The 24581-nt window shown below is 34.4% G+C and overlaps 3 protein-coding genes across 3 annotated transcripts; all 3 read right to left on the bottom strand.

Moving 5' to 3' along the window:
* Positions 1–6439: 6439 nt before the first annotated feature.
* Positions 6440–7134, bottom strand: LOC18038203 (histone H2B.4). Its single transcript, XM_006428960.2, has one exon. It carries the CDS (start codon positions 7029–7031, stop codon positions 6612–6614), a length of 420 nt encoding a protein of 139 aa, XP_006429023.1. The 5' UTR covers positions 7032–7134; the 3' UTR covers positions 6440–6611.
* A 1010-nt stretch (positions 7135–8144) lies between these two features.
* Positions 8145–10806, bottom strand: LOC18038202. The gene is made up of 2 exons (XM_006428959.2): positions 10021–10806; positions 8145–8499 (listed from the first exon to the last, which is right to left on the bottom strand). The coding sequence occupies exons 1-2, from the start codon at positions 10635–10637 to the stop codon at positions 8493–8495; spliced, it is 624 nt and encodes a 207-aa protein (XP_006429022.2). The 5' UTR covers positions 10638–10806; the 3' UTR covers positions 8145–8492.
* A 4402-nt stretch (positions 10807–15208) lies between these two features.
* On the bottom strand, positions 15209–23824 carry LOC18038201 (G-type lectin S-receptor-like serine/threonine-protein kinase LECRK1). The gene is made up of 4 exons (XM_006428958.2): positions 23675–23824; positions 18346–18446; positions 15535–16179; positions 15209–15443 (listed from the first exon to the last, which is right to left on the bottom strand). Exons 1-4 carry the CDS (start codon positions 23822–23824, stop codon positions 15209–15211), a joined length of 1131 nt encoding a protein of 376 aa, XP_006429021.2.
* Positions 23825–24581: the final 757 nt, after the last annotated feature.

Genomic DNA, 24581 nt, shown 5'->3' with positions numbered 1-24581 from the left:
TAAAATTTATGTTTACTTGGCTTGGCAAAATATAATTTGAGAATGAGAATAAAATATGTGAGTATCACACAATTTGGAAATAAGGAATGAAAATTTTATTCCCATAGGAGCGGATTTTTATTTCTTAAACTAACTTTTGTATCTTTTTAATTTTTTTATATTTTCGAATTACTCTTGTTCAAATCACAATTAATTTTATTATTTTAAATGTCATTATTATTATTATTAAATTTTATTAACTTTATTATTTTAGTTATTATTAATTATTGTTATTATTATTATTATTAACATTTATTATTATTATTATTATTTAATTAATATATTTTTATAATAATATTTATACACGTATCTAGTTAATGAAAATTACATTATTTAATACTATGGGTATTTTGATAAATTGATTCTCATTCTTTATTCTCATTTATTTTGTCAAGTAAATACATTAATAACATTTCAACACATTCTCATTCCCATTTATTTTTGTCAAGTAAACATTAGAATTTCATTCACATTCTTTATTCATATTCCAATCCATTTCCATTCTCATTCCATCTCATTTTCATTCCATGAAATAAACGCATCATAAATGGGTTGAAATTGAAATAAAAAATTGGTATCATAATAAATTATTTACTGTAAGAATTGAAATTGAATAAATTTTATTTCCATTAATATGTTTATTTTATCATCAAATCAAAATAAATTGTTATAAGTTACTAAAATACTCTTTGTTAATTGTTGCCGCTAGTTTATTTGTGTCTATTATAATATTAACAGTTATAAGAGTAAAAATAATATTAAAATTAAAAATAATAACAATAAAGACAATAATAACATATAACAATAATAATTAAAATAATATGATAAATACATTTTTATAATAATGATAATAATAACAAAACAAAGGACAATAAAAATAATAATATTATTAATAAATTATAATAATAATAACACTATTATATTATTAAATAATAAAGGACTGTGTGCAAATATTTCAAAACCCATGGGTAATTTTATAAAATATGCGCCGAACAAAATGAAAAAAAGGCAAAACATTCACTTCCCACAAAATCCAAAAGAGAAAAAGGATGGAAAACACCAAATTCCAGCACCAGCCCAAAGTCACATTATGTCATACTTGGAATATGATTTGAATTGAAATGCAGAATCTATGTACCAAAAAGTGTGCATTTAAGCTTCCTTGTTTGAGTTGACACAAGCTTTGGAAACGATCTTTTGACATGTCATTTGTCTAACAGATAAAGGCTTCCCACTAGAGCTTATCTCAATACACACAAATTTTCATTTTTTTTTTTTTTTTAAAGAAAGTAAACATTTCATTAAACTAAGCATTCAAACGTACACAAAACATCAGCTGGGAAATCATTTCGCCAGATGACAGATTCTGAGCTATACAATGCTCTTTTGGCTAAAAAATGAGCAAACCCATTACATTTTCTTGAAACATGTTGGAATGATATCAATTGGAAATCTTGTATGCTCTTGTGAATTGCTGCCATAGTCCACCAGATCTCTGTTCCGTTGCTAACTTTCTTATTTGCTAAGTCAGCTACATTTTTGTAGTCGATCTCTATGATCACACTTGAAAGGCTAACTTCTTTGGCTACCTCCATACCTCATTTGACAGCTTGAGCTTCTGCTATTGATATGTTCCCCTGAAAATTAATGTTTTTCGCTGCCGCTGCTAACACTTGACCTAGAGAATTTCTTATGACCGCGCCCAGGCCTACAAGCTTCCTATCTTCTTTGACTGCTGCATCAACATTGACTTTCACTTTGTTGATTGGTGGTGGAGTCCATATCTGCATCTTTCCCTCTTCTGTAGTTCTATGACTCTCCCACGCTTTAACCTACATTGCCTGATACACCTCCATAACTGCTTTGCATTTAGTTACTGACCCAACTGGATCTAACTTTTTTCCTTCGAAAAGGAGTTTGTTTCTTGCATGCCATGCAGCCCACCAGATAGTGGCCACATAATCCACCTCAGACTCAGCCTAATTATTCATAGCCCCAATCATGACACTTAGCAAATCTTCTCTGATGACACCATTCACTTCAGTCTCCAAGTGAGAGCATTTTCATATTTTCCTAACCACTTTGCATTCCATCAAGGCATGGAAAACATCTTCACAACTCGTTTTACATATTTGGCATGTCGGTTCCTTCAGCACTTTCCTTCTCCACAGATTTTCTGCTGTTGGTAGCAGATTTTTTGCAGCTTTCCACACAAAAATTTTAATTTTCTCTGGCAAGTTTAGCCTCCATATATGTTGCCAACCCTATGGATCTAGCTGGAGGCTCAGGGAACTTGACTTTGAGAGCTAATTGATATCCATTCCTTACTAAGTATACTCATTTCTTATCATAATGCCATATCACCTTATCTTCTTGGGGAGTTCTCGGTAAAGGGATATTCTTTATGATTTCAGCATCCTCCTTTGTAAAGCTTTGATCAATCATTGTTTCATTCCATTGGTGATTTTGATCGAGAAGCTTTGAGAATCTGGCTTCTGTAGGCAGAGAAGGCCCAAGGATTGGCTTGAAAGTTGATAGCCTAGGAATCCAGTTGCTTGAATGTATCTGAATTTTTTCTCCATTTCCTATCCTCCACCTAATCCCTTTTTGCAATACCTGTCTCCCCCACACAATACTCCTCCAAATGTAGGAAGGGTTCGAGCCTATTCTAGCATTAGTATTTAGCTTTCAGCACCTTTGCTACGAAGCTGTCAGGATTATGTATTAGCCTCCAACCCTGTTTTGCAACTAGCGCCTGATTAAAACTTGAGAAACCTCTGAAACCCAACCCCCCTCTACTCTTAGCATAGCTCATTTTCTCCTATTTTTTTCCATTGAATTCCCCTCTTATCTTCTTTAGACCCCCACCAGAATCTTGCCACCACTCTCTGGATGTCATTGCATAATCTTATAGAAATCTTAAAAACACTCATGGTATAGGTTGGGATTGCTTGAGCCACGGCTTTGATAAGGGTCTCCTTTCCACCACTCGAGAAAAACTTGTGTTGCCAATTGGATATTTTGTTCAAGACTTTAAGCTTCACATCATTAAAGAAGCTTGTTTTTTTCCTACCCACCATTGATGGCAACCCCAAGTATTTTTCGTGTCTTGACACAACATTCAATTGGAAAATGTTCTTTATTGTTGTCATATGCCCTTCTAAACTTTTGCTGCTAAAGAACATGGATGATTTCTCATAATTGAAAATCTGCACCGAAGCTTGAGCATCGCAATCAAAAACCTTCTTCAGTTGCTTGCAGTCATTAACAGAAGCCCTTGTGAAAACCAGGCTATCATCCCCAAACAATAGGTGAGTGATTGAGATGTCACTGCCAAATCTCAAACCATGGATTAAATTTTGCCTCTCTGCTTGCACCATCAAGTTAGAAAAGACCTCTGCACACAGCAAGAATAAATAAGGAGATAAATGACATCCTTGCCTTAGATTCATTTGAGGGTGAATAAGGCCTTTTGCAGCTCCATTTATGATGATAGAGAAAGAGGGAGTGGAAATGCAGTCCATAATCGGATTTATCCATTTTTTGGAAAAACATAATCTCTCCATGGTATGTTTCAAAAAAAACCACTCAACTCTATCATAGGTTTTGCTTATGTCAAGCTTCAATGCCACTAATCCATTCTTTTTTCCTTTGTTGTGCCTAATTTTGTGCAAACACTCATAACCAATAATTACACTATCCGTTATTAGCCTATTTGGAACAAAAGCACTTTGCACAAGGGATATAATTTGATTAAGGATCTGTTTCAGCCTATTTGTTATAGCTTTAGCAACTAATCGATATATTACATTGCAGAGGCTGATAGGTCTGTATTCTGTAACTTTTCCAGGCTTAGCACTTTTCAGAATAAGAACAATATATGTATGATTGAGTGTTGCAACAGTACCTTACTGGTTCAAAACATACAAGCAGGTTGCAATTACTCCTTTGACATTTTCCCAATGCTTTTGGAAGAATACAACCTGCAACCCATCAGGTCCTAGAGCTTTTGTTGGGGACATCTGGTTCAAAGCTGCTTCGATATCTTTTGCTGTGAAAGGTTGATCTAGGAGCATATTAATTTCTATATTAACTTTTGGGACCACACTTTGGAGGGCTGCATTAATCTGATTCTTGCTTGGATTTGAGGTAGTGAAGAGATCCTGAAAGTATTCACAGAATCTATGTTCTACATCTCCCTTATCTTCCAGCCAATTCCTCTCATTATCTTCAATTCCTTCAATTTTGTTTCTTTTTCCTTGATGAAGCTAATTTTGTGTTCTTGTCACTGCTTTTAGCCAATCGGCTTTTGACCTCTGCTTCCAATACATTTCCTCTTCCATCAAAATGCTTTGAATCTGCTTTTCAATATTTTTTATTTCACTGCCTCGATTGAGCTGATCATGGTGCTCCTCTACTTGCGTAAGCTTTTTCAACAAATTCTTCAGCTTCTTTTCCCTTCCTCCCAATTCTTCTTTGCTCCACAATATCAGGCGTGCCAAAGACTTTTGGGCCATGGATTTATGGGCCTGGGCAGGGCTTTCTTCCTTGTTGTAATGCCATTGCAGCCATTCTTCCTTCGCTATGTTTTGGTAGACTTCATATGAACTCCACATTTCTTCATAGTGGAGTCTATTGAAGGTTCTTTTTTCAAAACCCAAGCTTCTTTGTCTTTCCCGAATCTCCATCATCACTTGGCAGTGGTCGGATTCCCAATGAACTAAGTTAGTGGCAAGATCATCAAAAAACTCAGTCCTCCATTCCTGGTTACAAAGGAATCTGTCTAACTTCTCCTCTATGAGTTTTGGCCCAAATTATCTATTTGACCACGTAAATGGATATCCTCTACTACCCAAATCAATAAGATTGCAATCTCGGACAACATCCCTAAACTCTCCTACTACATCTACACTTCTAATTCAAGCCCTCCAGTTTTCTCATTCAATCTTCGTAGTAGTGTCCAAGTATGCTTTTTTTGACTGGCTTGAGGATGCCCGTAAATTCCTGTACTCCTCCAACTCTTCCCCTGAGCATTCTGGACTAGAAATTCTATGTGATGTAAGAGTTAATTTGTACTGTCAGCTCTGCATTCCACATAATAGCTAATCCTCCACTCTTACCAACTCTGTCCACCGCAAAAAAAAAAAATTATCTACAGCTAGCTGTCTACAAATTTCCAATTTTTGGATCTAGAAAATAAAACCCTAAACATCCGAAGGAAAACTTGTTATCACCTTAAGATAACAACGATTACATGAACAATAGATTGCAGATCAAAATAATTGATAAACTAATGGACTGAATATTTATGAATTAATAAAAGATTAGCAGTATTTCAGCTTATAATAGACAACACTTGGCAAAAACATCAAATCTAAACAAATGAACACACACTAATTATTAAAAATAACTAGAATTAAACAACCTTGAACAGAGCCTGTAATAGATCAAATATGAAGCCAATTAACAGTAATACAAGCTTAAATAATTTCAATCACCTTGATTTAGTTTGATTACCAAAAAATAAAGCGACGATCCGAAACATAAAATAGCTGTGCAAATTCAGTGACACTGGCGCTGAGAAAAGCGAAACTTCAAGAAATGGATCTACAGCTTGTATATATATATGTATATATACATTGATCGAAGAATGTGGAAACAAACTATTAATAAATGAAAGAGATAAAACATGTGCAATTTTCTCTAACCCTTACCGAAATTGGGAATTTTTTTTGCTAATTCGACTAGAACAAAAAAATATGAGTGATGAAGCCTTCACCGCCGAAAGCAAAATTTTGCTTCAGTACCAAAATTGCAAAGACGAACCAGGATTATAGATATTCGTAGATATTAATCATTAGCAAGAATCATATTTGAATTTATGACAATGATTTTGTGTATTATGTTCTACCTGTTGAGCGGCGTAATCTGCCACAACACATAAAGAAACCCACAAATAAGAAGAATTCAAGTAATTAATTACCCGACGAGGGAGGCCAAACTATAAAAAGATGCTCATAATTTGTTTCTCTTCTACCTCCCACCTTATATTGGATGTTTTCCTAGTCATTAGCTATGGAGCAATTATCATATACCTTCACTTGCAACTTTGTATTCGCAACACAACCGTTAATCAATTGGATGTGTAGTCGGCAGCTTCTTGTTAACTTGGCAATGAATAATATCTAATAAGCCTACACGAGTTACAGCTTGAAAAATATTCTACCTAAAATTACAAATTTATAAAGGATGGACGTAAGTGAACTAAAGCCAGGACTACTAAGAAAAAGATCACTCAACCTAAAAACACTGTTCAAAATCCCATTTATAACCTTTACTTGTTCTGTAATTGCCTTGTATGCCACTCCCATCAAATCACCAGATCCAATACCCATTTCAATAATCAGAACCCAAAGAGAATCAGATCACGATTTTAGAAGACAATAAGTTTTCATTAATCTGTCCATAAGAAGCATTAACAGGAGCAAACCCTAGGCTAGGCGGGGCGGCTAAAAAGTAACGAAAGGAACAATTTCAAAGGAACACTAACAAGACAAAAAAATTGCACAAAATCAAGAGCTCGTGAACTTGGTAACGGCCTTGGTCCCCTCCGACACGGCGTGCTTGGCCAATTCACCGGGCAAGACCAATCTCACGGCGGTCTGGATCTCCCTCGACGTGATCGTCGGCTTCTTGTTGTACCTAGCGAGACGAGACGCCTCCTGGGCTAATTTCTCGAAGATATCGTTGATGAAACTGTTCATGATGCCCATGGCCTTGCTGGAGATACCGATATCGGGATGAACCTGCTTCAGGACCTTGAAAATGTAGATCTTGTACGTCTCCACATTCTTCTTCAACTTCCTCTTCTTTTTCTCGACGCCGCCGCCATCTTTCGAGATCTTCTTCTCGGCTTTCGGCCTCTTCTCGGCTGGGGCTTTCTCGGCTACCGGCTTTTTCTCCGCTGGCTTCTTCTCGGCTTTCGGCGCCATCGTTCCTTTTGACGAGAAAAACTGAAGGGCGTGAGAAGATTCTTCTGAATTTGATAGAAAATGATATTAGGAGTTCGGGTGGATGAATAAAAGAGAGGCGAAGGAGAGTTTATATAGAGATGTGAGCTGGACTCTTATTGGTTGGTGGTGTTTCACGGGGATCGCTGACGTGGAAGTTATTTTAAGCGTGGGATGATGGATGGATCTATGGGCGGTTGAGATCTGTCTATTTTCATTTTAAGGCGCCCGGGGAAATTTCCCGATTATCTTTTTTTTAATAAATTATTTACATATTATAAAACTTAAATGGCTGATAACGATATAATGCTGCACTATGCCTAATCCTGAAAATTTTCAAAGACAAATATGCATTCGTTGTTTTATACGAGATTGCAAATTGCCAAAATATTATTTGGGCCAATTGCACATAAATATCTGAAAAAAAAAAATTAAAAGAGATTCGAGATCATATTTGACTGAAGGGTCGATTTTAATGCCAATAAATAAGAGCAATAAATAAAATATACACATGAAATATTACTAAATGATTAATCTACTCAAAAGTAGCCTTCGTATTTAAGAAATATTATCATCAAGGTGAAAAATTATACAATATATCAAAAGTACCATATTAATTATACAACAAACAAATTATGTTACGTCATGTATTCATTTATTTTGAAAATCAACTACACGTCTCATAATAAAAGGCTGAGATGCTACCACCTAAGATTTCTAATAAATATTTAGCAGAAGAAATATCAGAAGAGTTATGTAATAACGGTGAATTATCAGATGAAGGTGTAAAAATAGTACTTGCCAAAAACTTAGATAACAAATGCAATTAATCATTTACCAAAACAAAATCCGCATGCTAGTAAATGAATTTTCTTTGTCTTTTTTCACATCCAATGAAGGGTAAACAAAATGAAGTAGCACTGGTATGATTTAGCAACCCATAGCCAGAGAGATACTTCAAAACATAGGAAAACAAAATCAGCAGATGCCAAGTTATTAATTTAAGATAGAATAAGCATGTAATTTAGTGAGAGCATGAGCTGTCTCAGCATGGAAGTTTGGAATCTTCAAGCAAATATAAAGCAGGCGCGATGCTGGATTACAAACACCAATAGAACAAATGGCATAAAGATTTACAAAGTCAACAAGTAAATTGATGCGCATATGTTATTCAGCTAAAATATTTGGAGACTACTTGAGCCTACTTGAGCATGATGATCATGTCTCATGATACAGAAAACCAGCCTTTTGTATGCTGTCAAACATGCGTTGAAGAAACTCAAATTATGAAAGACAACAGATAAACCCTGGAACTGCTCCAGTGTTTGTGCGTAATCTGTTGATTGCTGCTCAATCTTTACTTGGCTAATTGAAATAGGATGACGAAGGGCAGCTTTGATTACCAAATACAACCACGTGAATGAACAAAGTAATGAATCTTCACTAAAACCTGCCCAAATTCAGAGGGGAAAACACAAAGAAACCAAATATGCTTTTAGAACTTAATTGCATGCTCATACAATTTCATAAAGACCGATAAAGATAGCAACTTAGACAGAACTGGAAAACAATTAAGATGGATTTAGAACTGGAAAAAAATTAAAAAGAAAATCCATCTCCATCCAATGCTCACTGCATTTTCAGATTACATTTTGAAAGTTAAAATCCTGGCATGTCAGAAGCATGGGCCAGGTAGGTTTAGGAAAGGGCAACAAACGTGTAACAATTTTAAAATGCAACCTACACTTTAAGCATGAATTTTATTGACGAAAATGTATTTATAGAATTGTCTCTAAATAGTTGTGCATCTGACTTTAAAAATGTATCAACCAAGCAAATAAAATAAGCAATCTACAGTTTATACAGGGTTCCTAGAGGAGGTTGGGAATCAACCTAATATAAAACAAAGTCCAGTAATTCTGAAAAGAAAGTAGTTTCTTTAGTACGTGTCCCTCAGGACTATTTGAACCACCAAAACAAGAACATGCATGCATAATACAACTTTTTCATTACGTGAACGATACAGACATCAGCTCAACCTCAAGTGTCTACGAGCAATGTATTATGTTAGTGAGCGAATCAAAATAACACCAACCCATATTTATGGCAACATATTAACAAGCGAATCTCATTAAAATGGAAACAGTTAAATGTCTGAGTTATCAAAAAATATTTTCAACCGAAACTTTTAAGCTTATCTCAGAGCTAATGACTAACTTTATTAATCCATTTGTAAACTTTACTCTCATCAAGGCAGATATCTCTCACACAATGCCATTGGCCAAGCATATATTGCAATATAATTAACCTATTAAATGCTCCGACAGATGAGACTCTCAACTTGACCAAACAAGTATATTTTAACATCACTAACTGCGGCTGAAACATCAGTTTGGCACCTAAAATAACTCCCACGCTTGTTAATGATTGCTCATTAACAATCATTAATACAACTCTTCATTGAAGAAAGCTATATAATGCAACTTTATCTCCCAACGACAAACAAAGGACGGACATCCCTCCCTATGATAACAATTTACATACATTCACAAAATATCCAATGCACCAAGTTCAAGCTGAGAAATAAACCAAAAGACAAAATGAACCTTATCAGTCACAATTGATTAACATTACCATCACACATAATAACACCCAAAAGATTCAGCAACCACAGTATCATTAGTACAAGCACCATAAGAGTAGTGCCAGAACCACCAAGTCATCAGTCATAGTCATCAAATCGCCCTCACAACCAACAAAAAGACACCGTAACTATTAAAAAAAGAAAAAATCCAACTCATCCTCTATAAAACCTCGACTAACATAACATGATCATATTGTATCTTCTTATCATTATACTAGCATGATTCTTCTTATCACTTAGCAGCAAATAACACCCTCTGTCTAACCATAGGCTAAATAATAAACAAAAATATTATTTAAAACAAATATTTTGGTTTTTCACACAAACCTTGGAGAGCCGTTTTTCATATTCCGATGAAGAATCCGGCCCGCATTCGAATCGCCACCATCAATCAGCTCTCTCAATCCCAAATTCCCAACTTTCTCCTCCTCCTCTTCTTCCTCTTCCTTTTCTTTCTTCTTCTCAACAACACTTCCACCACTGCCACGTGGCACCTTCCCCTGCAATCTCTCGAAATAATTCCCATAAATATACTCAGGCGTGTAACCATTATCCTCATCAAAAAGCATGATATGGCCGTGCCACTCCCAGACCCGATAATCCGAACCCGTTTCCTCGTGAAACCCGAGGCATATGTGGTGCTCTCCGATGGTCACGGCTTGGCCGGAGTTGGGCTTAAGCGAGTCGATTTTGCCCGATAAGATGACTTTGATAATCTCCTTCTCGAGCTTGGATTCTTCTTTGGCGAGCTGGGTTTTGTTGTTGGAGTCGTCATCGTCTGATGAAGAATCGGAGAGATTGGCGGCGTCGAGGAGAAGGTCTTCGAGGGATTGCTGAGAGAGGAATGGATTCGGAACGGTGCCGTTTGGTGGCCGGATTTGAAGGCGACCCATAAGGGTTTGGAGAAGAAGATTGTCGAAGTTGCTGCCGCTGAACGAGCTCATGATTTCTTTTCTCCTTTTACTATGTTTTCCCCCTAATCAGGGTTTTGGGGAGCTGATGGCTGAGTTGTGAGAAAGGAGAAGAGCAAGGGTTTATGGTTTTAGGATATTTTGATTTTTTGAGGTTGAATTGTGAGAATTTGTTTTTCGTTTTTGTTTTTTGTTTTTTCGGTTGGATGGGGATGCAAATCAAAAGGGGGCCACGTATGCTTTAATGGATATATACGATCTCATTATGATTATTGTTACTGTTTACCTCTTAGAACTTAGTTCCATCTAAATCTATGCCTAAAACCCTAATAGAATTATGGTCAGGTCACAAATCAAGTTTACGATATGTCCGTATTTAAGGATCACCAGCACATGTGCTGAAACTAAAGGCAGACAAAATGGATTCACGTTCTGAAGTTTGTGTGTTTCTGGGGTATCCCAAAAGAACAAAGACAGGTTTATTTTATAGTCCTCAAGATAGGAAAGTGATCGTGAGCACACATTTCACTTCCCTCGAGGAAGACTATATGAATAGCTTCAAACCTAAGAATAAGGTAATATTTGAAGAATTGTCAGGTGATCAGGTTCGTGCTCAGCTTTCAACGCCTGTTACAGAACAGGAAGAACAACAACAACCAGATGATCAACATAGGATTATCCCTGAACAATCATCACTTTTAGAACCTCGTCGTAGTGGGAGGGTAACTAGGTTACCTGCGAGATACATACTTTTGGGAGAAACCTATATGGCTATCTCAGATGAACATGTACAAGATCCCATTAGTTACAACGAAACTCTAATAGATAGAGATGTTGAATTTTAGAAAAAGGTCACGAATCAATAAATGGAATCTATGTATTCCAATAAAGTCTGGGAACTTGTAGAGGTACCAAATGAAGTAAAACCTATAGGGTGTAAGTGGATCTACAAAAGAAAAAAGAGGAGTAGACAGAAGGGTGGAAACATTTAAAGCAAAATTAGTAGCCAAAGGGTTTACTCAGAAAGAGTGAATCGATTATGAGGAAACATTTTCTCTGGTTGCTATGCTTAAATCTATCAGGATTCTGCTCTCTATTGCTGCAGTGCTAAATTATGAAATTTGGTAAATGAATGTCAAGACTGTCTTTCTTAACGAGCATCTTGAAGAAAACATCTACATGCAACAACCAGATGTATTTATACAAAAAGGCCAAAAACACATGGTATATAAGTTGTAGAGATCCATTTATGGATTGAAGCAAGCATCCCGGTCATGGAACATCAAATTTGATCAAGCGATTAAATCGTTTGGATTCATTCAGAACATTGATAAACCATGTGTGTATAAGAAAATTCAAGAAAAATATGTAGCCTTCCTAATTCTTTATATAGACGATATTCTCCTAATTGGAAACGATATAGGAGTATTGACTATAATAAAGAGTTGGTTAGCAAAACAATTTGATATGAAAGACTTGGGAGAAACAAGTTATATTCTTGATATCAAATTACTACGAGACCGGAAGAATAAAACTTTAACATTGTCTCAAACGGTCTATATCGATAAGATATTAGCTAGATTTAGCATGGAAAATTCGAAGACTTGTTTATTACCATTCAGACATGAAATTACATTCTCTAAGGATCAATCACCTAAAACATCTGAAGAGATAGAGAGAATGAGACGAGTTCCATATGCAGAAGCTGTGGGAAGTCTCATGTATGTCATGTTTTACAGTAGGCCAGACATCTGTTTTGCGGTAGGGATGGTTAGTAGATATCAATCTAATCCTGGATCTGAACACTGGACTGCGGTCAAGCATATAATGAAGTATCTGAAAGAACTAAAAATTATATGCTTGTGTATTCTAGTGATGAACTCATTCCATGGGTTATACTGATTCTGACTTTATGTCAGATAAGGATTTCAGAAAATCAACTTCGGCTATATGTTTACATTGGGAACTGGAGCTATTAGTTGGAGGAATGTGAAACAATCTTGTATCGCAGACTCCACAACTAAAGCTGAATATATGGCTACATCCAAAGCTGCAAAAGAAGCTGTATGGCTCCGCAAGTTCCTACAAGATCTTGAGGTGGTACCTGCTGTAACTGCCCCCCTTAAACTATTTTGCGATAATAGTGGTGCGGTAGTTCAATCTAAGGAACCAAGGAACCACAAGAAACAAAAACATATTGAGAGGAAGTATCATCTTATAAGGGATATAGTGCAGAGAGGTGATGTGGATGTTACTCAGATTGCGTTACAGCAAAACTTGACAGATCCTTTTACTAAGGCCATACCTGGGAAACCTTTTAACTTGCACTTAGAATCCATGGGCATGCGTGAGATGCCAAATATGCTTTGAGAGCTAGTGGAAGATTGTTGGGAAAATATGCTTTTTAAAAGCATATGTGTTTATTTAATTGTAATAAACAATTTTTCTTATTAATAAAATAAGGGAAAATATCCACCGTCCACCCGTTTTTTACACCTTTTTAAAAAAATACACAATTCCTTTATTTTTTGGCTGGAATCCACCTAAAGTTATATTTTGTTTCACTTTTCCACTTCCGTTTGGAATCCGTTAAGAAAACTAACGAAAACTTTAAAAAATGACTATTTTACCCCCAAAACGAAAATTACAATTTCACCCTAAAAAAATGCCAAAAATAATAAGATTTAATGATGAATATCATTATTGGTACGTTAATGAAGTACAAACAAACTTAACTACCAGAGATTATAATTCAATGAATAATAAAACTCTACTTATCTTAAATTCAATTGATAGTTTGTAAGATTGGACTATTTTTAATATTACTGTTATAATTTAGCATTCTAATTACAGATATATTTTAAAAAAAAACCTGCATTTGATGGTTGTGGAATTAATTCTTTATTGACCAATGGAAAAAATAATTAGATTTAATCTTATTATTTTTGATAATTTTTAAGGTGAAATTGTAATTTTGGTTTTGGGGGTAAAATGATCATTTTTTTAAGTTTCCGTTAGTTTTCTTAACGGATTTCAAACGGAAGTGGAAAAGTGAAACAAAATGTAACTTTAGGTGGATTCCAGCCAAAAAATGAAGGAATTGTGTATTTTTGAAAAATGTGTAAAAAACGGGTGAACGGTGGATATTTTCCCATAAAATAAATGAAGTATTTTATTCAAATATCTTAATTGCATTAATATTTTGATTAAAGTTCATTTAATCATATTATATGTATTTATGTGATCACCATGTCGATTCACAGAAGACATAAATACAAGTTATCTTATGATTAAATAAATTTAGTTCGCAGTTGATAAATAAAGTTGGACACTTTAGTTAGGTATAGACTGTAATGAATTCATTGAATGATTTGTCTTAATCATGTATGAATTTATTGATGTAGTACGACTACATTGAACAAGATCACATATGAGATTTAATTAACTTTGTAATAACTGTCAAACTTATTAAATCTCATAGGCATTATTTTACTCTAATCTTAATCTTGAGTTAATTATGATTTCATGATTGTAATTGTTATTCCATTTGAGTTACCAATGGGCACAACACATACTTGTGGTCAAGATTACCCGATATCTTGGTGAGAGCAATTATGCGTATTGGAGTTATAGATTAACAATATAAAATTTGTACAACACATCTCTTGATGGGTTTTCGGTACTTGATCATAGAATTCTCTGGCCAGAGTGTGTTAACATATTTAGTATGTTGAAAATGATCATTAAAGAAAACCAGTAAAAATCAATGAACAAGATGTAATTAAATTAATTGGACAGTTGAGATATCGATTTAATTAATGATGTAGTACAAAAGATTGTGCAGTAAAAAAATCAATGTGGCTTGGGACGAATTATTATTCGAGCATACAATTATGAAGGTCAATTCCAATTTTTTAGTTGAGTAGATTTGGAATTAAATAATTAGGCTATTTTAATTACAGTCCTAATTGTTATAGACACTATTGTATGTTCCCAAATGATCCCCGGGTTAGCTCATTTAATTGATTGACCACTACTAGTTTAATAAGAAAGATAACTAGTTATTTGGGTCAAAAGCCTAAATATATCATTTAGTGGGAGACTGTATTTAATTAGTTTGTGTGTAATAGGCCTTATGTTATTTTACAAGGTGGGTTCCTATAGAAAAAGCAAGTATCGTGAGTTTTGATTTTCATTATTTGGAGCCTAGTGTTTTCACTAAAGAGAGATATAAAAATATTTATTTTCTCTAAAGAAAAAGAGAGTAGTTACTTTATACAGATCAGAAAAAAAAAATTTTCTTTCTATTATTGAGAGAAAAATTTTCTCGTGTTAGTTGCTTTGGTAGTGATAAAGACGCTTACACATCAAGTGCAGATTGAATCTGAGTCATAACCTAGAAGATCATTGGTGACAGTTCGTGAACTAACAAGCATGGTGGTGACAGATCGTGATCTGAGAGCCTAAATCACTTCAGTGAAAAAAGCCAAATCAAATTTTTAAGGTACGATTTTTAAATTATAAATTCTTATATATTCTATGAGAACGATTTTATAAAAAATTTAAAAAAACTGATTTTTCTCCAACAGTAACAGATGCCACTCTTATTCAAGGCAATCTTCTATTGTGGAATTTAACTTGCAGCCCTCTTGAGGCTTTTCTGGATCAATGTAAATGAATCCCGGAGGACAAAAACAAGCAATGCCTGTACCATTAAGACTGCAGTAGCTGTTCAATCCGCAAGCTCCTTTCACTACACAACGATCTTCATCAACGATTGCCACCCACAATATCTTGGAGCTAAAGCTACCGCTAGTCCCGATTTGATGCTGATAAAGCCTGAAAACGCCATCAACATCAAAGAGTAGCTCGATACAAAGTTGTCCCATTTACTGAAGGTCTACCGTCAGTTAAATTCTTTACAATAAACCCAGTTGAATTTCCAAGATATAAAATACCATATTGGTCTAAATTCAATGTTACGTTATGTCCAGCTCCTGAAGTATAAGATGACCAATAACCATATTTATCATCTTGGATACTTCTCAGTGGAAATGCATTCAGATTCCCATCTGATTGCATCCAGAGTTTGAAGTTGCCAATAGACTGATTGGTTAAAGACATGCTTGAATATAACTCCGAATCTTTAGCTAGCTTTTGGCCTACCAAAAGGGTATCTGTTGGATGATCAAAACTAGCCCAAACAGTTTGAGAGCTTGAGTCACACAACACAAAGTTACCAGAATCAAGCATTGCAGCTGCCACAGCTGTTCGAGTAGGCTCAGCTATCAACTGGACTTCGCCATTGGAGTTGCGAAGCAGGACTTTGCTGCCATCGACAGAGAACTGGAGAGCAGCACCAGATGAGACCACGGGGTCTGTGCGTCGAGCAGTCCATACATCAATTATGTCATTTGCTGGGCCGCTGCCAATAAGCCATATTCCAGCCCTGAAGCCATTGCCCGTAGGGTAAAATCCGAAAGCAAAATGACCAGAAGGAGAAGGCCAGAAATTTGGAGAGGAATTTGTGTAAAGAGTGGAACTTGTGGTTATGTTGGATTGTGGTGTTTGAGCTCTGGACGTTGAGAACATATAGATAAATAAGATGATAATGAAGGTTTTTGTTGCCATTAGAGCTTTATGCATATATTGTTAATTTGTTATTTTTAAATTTTAGTTCATTTGCCTATTGGAGTGAGCTTTTATAATGAATGTCAAAAGGGTTTCTGCTTCTTGTCTACTTGCTTTCATTTGTAGTAATTGCTAAGGGACTTCTTAGTGAATTTGGTGGTTGACACAAAGTAAACTCTCGGCTTGATTTTGTATTAAAGTCAAGTAAATGGTTGATTTAGGTTCACACTTTCTCAATCGGACTAACATGTCTCAAATTTTATTTGAAAGTCTTATTCATATATATATGAGCAAACCGTTGCTATTCGTGGGTTCAATTGCTTAAACTTCTAAGGGTGGTAGTAAAAGTCTGGATTCAAACCCACTTAAAAGCATGATCCAACTATACTTACGGTATATCCAAATCGGGTTTGTATGATGTCTTGCTTATGAATCTTGAAAAGCTACATTTAACTGCATATTAATATATGATGTAAGGTACAATCCTTATCAAGAAGATTTTGAACTATTGGCATCAGAATTATTTTAGCACCTTTTTTTTTTTTTTGGTTGAACTTTAGCCAAAGTATATCATTTTGGAACTCACAATTCAGAGACAATTTCTTTAATATTTTCTAATTTTAGAAAACCTTTAGAATTTTTATCTTTTCATATGGTCGGATTTTATTTTATTTTTGACAATAATATGGTTGCACTTGGTTGCTTTTTATTTATTTATTGTTCATTTAAAGTCTAATATTCTTTGATGCAATAAAATCATTGATTCTAAGATCCTAGCCCCCGAGGCCAAAATGACCCAAGCAAGCAAACGTAACTCTAGTCAATAATGGATGCGGAAAAAAGATGTGGTCTATATATGATTTTTGGTCGCTGGCCATATTTTCCTCCATATGCTAAATCCACGATTGCATTTGATATTGTCAAAGCACAATGACTTGCATAGTACATTTGACCCCCTTTTTTTTTGGTACTGCATATTGTGCAAAAGACTTGAGCATTTGACCTTAATATCATTCTTCCATCATACAAGAAATTAAACCGTGTTGAGTGGGACAATGAAAGTAACTTTCTGGAATTTGCAACCAAAATCTTCTTAGACCAATTAAGTTGTAGAGTATGCTGAATTATCAAATTTTGACCGATCCACATAATTAACTAGGTCGCATTACTTTCTTTCAGGGTGCGTTTGGTATACTATATTGTATTATATTGTATTGCATTATTTTAATGCTGGTGTATTGTATTATGTTGTATTGCATTAGCACTGTATTATAATAATATTATATAATGTTTGGTGCTACATTGTACTGTATTATTTTTTTGTGATTAATTTAAATTAAATATTATATTGTATTAATATTTTATATAATTTATATTATTATTAATTTTAAATTAATATTATTCAAATTTATTCAAATTTAAATATTTGTTATTAGTTATAAAAATTATAAATTTATTAATAAATTATAATGTAAAAATATTAATTTATTAATAAATTTCAAATTTATTGAACACTAAGGTTTCAAATATACAATCTGAATAGTATCTCTGAAATTCTTATTGATGTAAATACTGGTACTGTTAAAATTGAATCTTTTATTGATTTACTATATGTTAAAGTTGATGTACAATAGACACAATTCACTTGACATATTAAATTCTTTGTCCACAGCAAGTTCCAAGAAAATAATAAACCTAATAAGAATCTAAATAAATGTGCTTCACTATAATTAGTAACCAAGATATTAACTTAGTTACAATACTCATATATCTCTATCTTAGGAGCATCTACATAGCATTTTCCCATGGATTATTCTTCTTCCCAATATTAATTTTGCACCAATAAGTAGTCTTTGCGATGTTGCTTCTCTTTTTTATTGGAAAAAAAAAAACTTTAAGCATGTCTTCTAAGATTTGGTTCAGCTTCTCTTCACTTATTCTTTCCCCAGCAAGCAGCAATCTTAAGGCTTCTCTTCATTTGTAAAATTAATGTTGAATATTAGAATAAGAACAGTTATGCTATATCCATAAATAATGTCAAATATCATCCCTTACCATGCATGCTCTCTTCAGCAGCAACAACACCGCCATTTACAATGCTACTACTAACCTCAACTTCACTATTACAGCAACAATAGCAACACCAGCTTCAGCATCTTCAGCAATCACGCCATCTTCATGCTCTTCAGCAACATCGCAATCTTCAAGAGTCTAAGGCTCCATCATCAAAATTCAAAACTACTTTCAACTTAATTTGAAGGATAAAGGTACTTTAAAGAGTGGAAAATAGTGCATCCAAATGGGTGTGATAGGAATTTCAAATGCACTCCACTCTCACTGTGGCTTCTCCTAATCCATTCATTCATTTCTTCCATTTAAGGAGGCCATCACCATTCACCCCTCAATGTTATTGCATGCAAGTACCAAAATGCATTCTGAGCACCCAATGAGAAGATGTGAGACATGAGTAAGTATGCGTGAATTCACAAGAAGACATATAAAATCTTAAGTAAAGCACCATATTTCAAACTTCTCATATCATTCCTAGGACAAAATCGGATAAAAAAATACAACTTTGCAATCATGAGTAACACTAGCGTTAATTGTAATTAACCTAATTCAATAAATTGTCATAACCTAATTCAATAAATTTTCACCGTTACTTCCGATTCCACAGTATTCAAACTCTTAATACAGCAACCCAGTATGAAATAGGAGCTATACAATTAACAAGATATATTAATACATAAGCTATACAGAGCATTTTAAGTTACTTCATGTTAAAGTTATTTAATCATAATTTAGATACCCATATTATCAAAACATGCCCCCTTCAATTAAGGGTCTGTAACCTATATAAATAAATAAATATATATATAAATTACCTTCGGAATTTCAAAGAATCATGAATGACATTTATAACCCTTTTTCCGAATTCTGCATTGTTTACATAGATGATGTTTTGATTTTTTCTCAAACCATCGACCAACATTTCAAACATTTAAAAACCTTTTACTTGGCCACCAGAAAGGCTGGACTAGCCATTTCTAGTTCCAAGGTTTCCTTGTTTCAAACAAAGATCAGATTCCTAGGTCATCACATTTCCAAAGGAACAATTACTCCTATCGAGCGTTCTCTTGTCTTTGCAGACAAATTCCCATATAAAATCTTAGATAAAACTCAATTACAAAGGTTTCTAGGAAGTTTAAATTATGTACTTGACTTTTGTCCAAATATCAATAGGATGTCTAAACCTTTACATGATCGATTAAAGAAGAATCATGTTGCATGGACTGATGAGCATATTAGAACCGTTAAACTTATAAAGAATTTTGTTAAATGCATTCCATGTTTATATCTTGCTAATCCTGCATTACCTAAAATAGTTGAAACTAATGCATCTGATTTAGGTTATGGAGGCATATTAAAGCAAATGGCATAACCGTCCATTCATACTGTCCGAATGGGACAGTAAAAGCGGTTTTATAATGGTCTTTAAGATGGATTTGAATTTACCAAAAACCCGACTTCATGTCAAATTTTAAAAATATGAAAGCATAATGCAGTTTTTGAAGCAAATCATTTTTATTAGGTATTGGGTACCTAATCCATTTTAATGCTTTGTTAAGGGGTTTATAATTTATAACATTTATTTACCAAATATTTGTTAAGTTCTTTAAGCAAGCCTAGCAACAAATATTCATCTAAAGGCTAGGGTGCATACACAGTACCAGATCTGGATCCCAGAAATGGTGCTCTGAAGGAATGGAGGGAGAAGAGAAAAATACAACTGAGGATTGAGATTTGGTCTCGTTGCCTCAGAGGAACGTAGCAGTTTTATGGCAGATCTGATACAGATCAGTCTGCTAAGGATGCATAAAATTTAAATGCTTTAAATTAAATTGCGGAAATTAAAGTACAGAAATTTAAACATACATGGAAAGCTTTAAATAAAATTTACAAATGCTTGAAATGCTTACATTGATTGATTTCTTTGTAGAGAAGAAAGGGAAATTAATTGTGAAGGTAAGGAACTATTCTGTAAATAGAAAAATTTCCTTGAACCCTTCTGATTCCTGATTCCCAGAGAGAGAAAGAGAGAAGGAAGGAAGAGAGAAGAGAAAGAAGAGAAAGAAGCTCTAAACTTCGAAATGAAAAACCTGAGGAGTCTAAGTCTTCCTCTCAATTTTTATACAAAAAATTTTTAAACTGTAGACTGTAGCGAAGATGCAGCATACAATAATATTTGGAACTCTTCACTGTAGACTGTAGCGGAGATGCAGCATACAGTAATCTTTGAAACTCTTCACTGTAGACTGTAGCGGAGCTGTAGAATACAGGCTTTATATAAGTATAATACGGGTGAAGAGACATGTGCGCTCTAACTTGTGTCCAGGGGACCACCCGAAGATAAAAAGAAAATACGATTACAAAGGAAATGGGAAAATAATTACTCTTTTTTTTTCATATACAATTAAACTTTACATAGAAACAATAATTATTTGGAATACTGGTTCCAAAGGCAAACTTGGCTCTGCATCGATCTAGATACAACGCCATGTACCTTTGATAAAACTTGATCAACCGCGTTCTAAAAAAGCTGGTAATTTATTTTAAAATTTTGACGAAGCCGACCCAATCCAAGCATTGTTTAATTTGGGTTCTTAATTTTTGACTTCCAACGAAAGCACATCCATCCTTCGATCCTATTTCCTTCTGGTATCAGAGCCAAGGGGAGGATAGTGTAATTCAGTTTAGAGTTTTGTGTTTAAAGACTTGTGTTTTATTTTGAAATCTTATTTGTGTGGTGAATTTCTTACTGGTAGTAAGTCTCGTTTTAGGATAAGTGATCCACTTAGGGTAGTAAAACTATACTTGTAGCCATTCTGACAAGACCATAAACATTTCATAGGTCTTCACCCATGGATCCTCTATTATGTAGAACATCGTCCTTTTCTAGCTCTTCTTCCGAGAAGACTAGTGATTCAAAGCATGTTGTGAGTTCAGAAGAATTCATTATTGAGAACTTTGATAAAGCAATTGATTGTTGGGAACTTCCAAAAGTTTCTAAAGAAAAAATTTACAAAACAAAAAAACTTGATTTTTTAAAAAATGATTATGTAATAAAGATCGAAGAACGTGATATAACTCTTTCTGAGCCATTCGAAACAATCCATTTGTTTTCGGAAAAATCTTTGAAGAAACTGAAAGAAAAGAATTTTAATTATATTCACATCGGTTTAATTCAAGTTGGAATAAAACCTTTGACAAAAGAAGGCCTTGATACTTCTATCCTTGCTGTCCTTAGAGATGGCCGATTCATCTCTTTTGATAATTCTTTGCTAAGTAGCATCGAATCTAGTCTTTGTAAAGGTCCAATTTCTTTTTATTGTTATCCAAACATAATAATTTCTCTTAAAGATAAAAACATTTTGAAAAGTATGATTTTACAAATTAAAACACATAATTACAATATGATTAAGGGATCTATCCCAGTTGCATTAATTTTTAAGATTTCTTATAAAGCCATGATTTCTGCATTTAGCACGCAACATAAATTCCAGTCAAAAAGAGATGAGACTCTTCTCTTGCAGACTGATTTGTCCAAAGCCAACACAGTCATTCCAAAACCAATCCAATGGAAAGATGTCCACCTTCCAGAGGAATGGATTCTTGAAGGAGCCGCTCCACCAGCGATTCCAAAACAACTTGAGCCAAATACATAGTTACAAAATGTGACTCAGTATTCTGATGGTAGAGTCAAACTATCTTTCAGGAGATCTAATTCAACCAGATTTTTTGATAAAGAGTCGTGCTCAAGCATTCCTTCATTAGAAAGAAAATTTACAAAAATCCCTTTTGTTATAAATCTCCGTTACCAGCCAGTAAAGAGCCAACCTAGGTTTTCTACTTCGGATATACCTAGTTCTCTATACGTTCTGTTGACTATACTACTAGTGTTCCACACCCAATCTATACTAGTAGTCAACATGAACAAAAACAGGACGAGAAGGAACCTTCTCCTCCAACTTCCCCAACGTTTTCTGCTATCACCGAAAATGTTATTAATGTCATTAAAAAAGAATTTGAATTAGATAAAAATCTTCTTCATAATGATTTTTATTCAGAAAATAATAAAGAAAAAAGACTTTGGTTTTTCAAACATTTTTTAAATCAAAGGAAAGAAATCCAACAAGTTTATTATGAATTTTTTAATTTACACCAAGTTCATATATTGTTTTTTGATTGGTTCGAAATACATTCTTCCGACAACAACATTGATTATCCTTTTAAAGAATCAAACCCTATTACTATTAGGAAGAAAGTCCCTGAGTGGAAACTTTCTAATAGTAATAGAACCATAGAATCTGAGCATCCACCTCTTCGGAGTTTAACCGTTGATCACGGTGAACCTCCTGTCCAAATTAGAGCTTCACCGTATAAAGTCCCTAAACCTAATGATTTTGATGCCAATTTAAGTAGTATTATTCAACAAAATAATTTCTGTAATACTAACTTAAATACTATAGGAAAGTAGTTGACAAGAATAAAAAATCATTTTCAAAAGTCAACTATAGCTGTTTCCTCCGTTTCCCCTGTTCCATCAAAATCGGGTTCTGACAAAAAGCTTAAGGAGCCTATTTTCAAACCTTTTCATGTTTCGAAAATTAGTCAAAAGCTTGTTCAAGAGTCAAAATCAGATTTTGCTAAAGCCATTAGAGAACAACTAGATAGGATAGAAGCTGCTTCTTCCTCGTCTAACAAAGTTCAAATCGCCCCTGATACTCCCTAATCTAGCATGCTTTGTTAAGGAGTTTATAATTTATAACCAATCTAAGTGTTCCCCTTTCAATCTCGGAATTCTTATTAACATAAAATGCGGCACAAGACCAAGGAGACTGAGATTTAACAATAAGTCCTTTGAACTCTAAGTCACTTATTTCAGCTTTACAGTGTTGTTCCAATTCCATGTTCATCTGGATTGAACGGGCTTTAGTGGGAATCTGTCTTTCATCAAAAGAATTTTCATTGCCGCCAACAATTCAAAACTTAAAGTTAATTCTAAAGTTAAAGCTTCAATTCATAACAATGGGTTTGAATTTAAAACTTCTTTTGTTCTTACAAATGACATACACTATGCTGTCATTCTGGGAACCCCTTTTATAAATCTTATTACTCCCTATACTGTCAATTACAATAGTATATCTTTCAAAGCAATTTTATTTTGACTTAGAACATATTCCTTCAGAGCACCATTTCTGGGATCTAGATCTGATACTGTGTATGCACCCTAGCCTTTAGATGAATGTTTGTTGCTAGGCTTGCTTAAAGAACTTAACAAATATTTGGTAAATAAATTTGGTATATCGGCTGGAAACTAGAACGTGCAGGATATTGATTTGGTATATATATATATTAAGGTTTGTAGGAGAGCAAACCATCTGTGCCATCTTGGTTTCATCATCAGCCACCAACTCAGGCTTTCCCTGAATCACCAAGAGTTGGAAAAGTGAAACATTGGGGTAAAAAAAACAAAAGTAACTGACTGTTCTAGCAGCGATCATCTTCTTCCTGCAAGAATCAGCCATGATTTTCTTTTTTTTAAAAAAAAATTCAAATCACCAATATTTTTACATTCTTCTCCAAATCTTAACATTCACCTCATTCCCAAAACAATTGCTAGAAAACAGAACACAAACATTAAAACCAACAAACAAACCAACAAATTAAAAAAAAAAAAAAAAAGCCCATCTCCTAAATTCACCAATTCAACACCACAATCTCCACTATCCTCTTAATCATTCTCTCTCACATCAACGCCTTTACACTTCTAGATTTCATGAAAATGATTTCAATAGATTATTATTATTATTTATTTATTTGGCTTTATAGAGCCATCAACTCAAACACTTGAATACCTAAATGGAAAAATGAAATATGCGCGTGAATCCGTTCGAATCTCACCGTAGCACCACAGCCGCACCACGCTGTTGTTCGAATTCAAATGACACCGTCGCTCCAATCAAAGATTCAGCTGCTGCGGCTGCACCACTCACTTAATGATTGACGCTGCACGACGGCTGGGCTTGGCCGCACTGACAAGGCGTTCACTATGTTTGGTTATTGGTATTAAGTACTCTCCCTAAGGTCAAGGACTTGATTTCGAGAGGGAATGAGATGAAATCTAATGATCCTTTGTTAAAAGCTTGAGACAGTGCTCCAACATTTCAACAGTGGGATTCACGTCCCTTGCCAAGTGTTTATACGTGAATTATTTGGATTTGCTGAGATGGTGCATTGGACAATTTTGTAAACAACTTGTAGATCCAAATCTCTGTAAGAAAC

Source organism: Citrus clementina, unplaced genomic scaffold, assembly GCF_000493195.1.
Source record: "Citrus clementina cultivar Clemenules unplaced genomic scaffold, Citrus_clementina_v1.0 scaffold_6, whole genome shotgun sequence".
In the NCBI taxonomy this organism is placed as follows: Eukaryota; Viridiplantae; Streptophyta; class Magnoliopsida; order Sapindales; family Rutaceae; genus Citrus; species Citrus x clementina.
The sequence above is the reverse complement of the archived record's forward strand: the minus strand, read 5'-3'. Positions and strand labels throughout refer to the sequence as shown.

Bases quoted from the DNA above. Each gene is read 5' to 3' on its own strand.
- LOC18038202 (XM_006428959.2), bottom strand. From the start codon at position 10,637: ATGAGCTCGTTCAGCGGCAGCAACTTCGACAATCTTCTTCTCCAAACC.
- LOC18038203 (XM_006428960.2), bottom strand. From the start codon at position 7,031: ATGGCGCCGAAAGCCGAGAAGAAGCCAGCGGAGAAAAAGCCGGTAGCC.
- LOC18038201 (XM_006428958.2), bottom strand. From the start codon at position 23,824: ATGGCTGATTCTTGCAGGAAGAAGATGATCGCTGCTAGAACAGTCAGT. The intron at 16,180-18,345 runs GTTAGTAGTAGC...CTCAACGTCCAG, and splicing joins GCTGTAATAGTGAAGTTGAG to AGCTCAAACACCACAATCCA. The intron at 15,444-15,534 runs GTTTATTGTAAA...TGGCGTTTTCAG, and splicing joins TATCTTGGAAATTCAACTGG to GCTTTATCAGCATCAAATCG.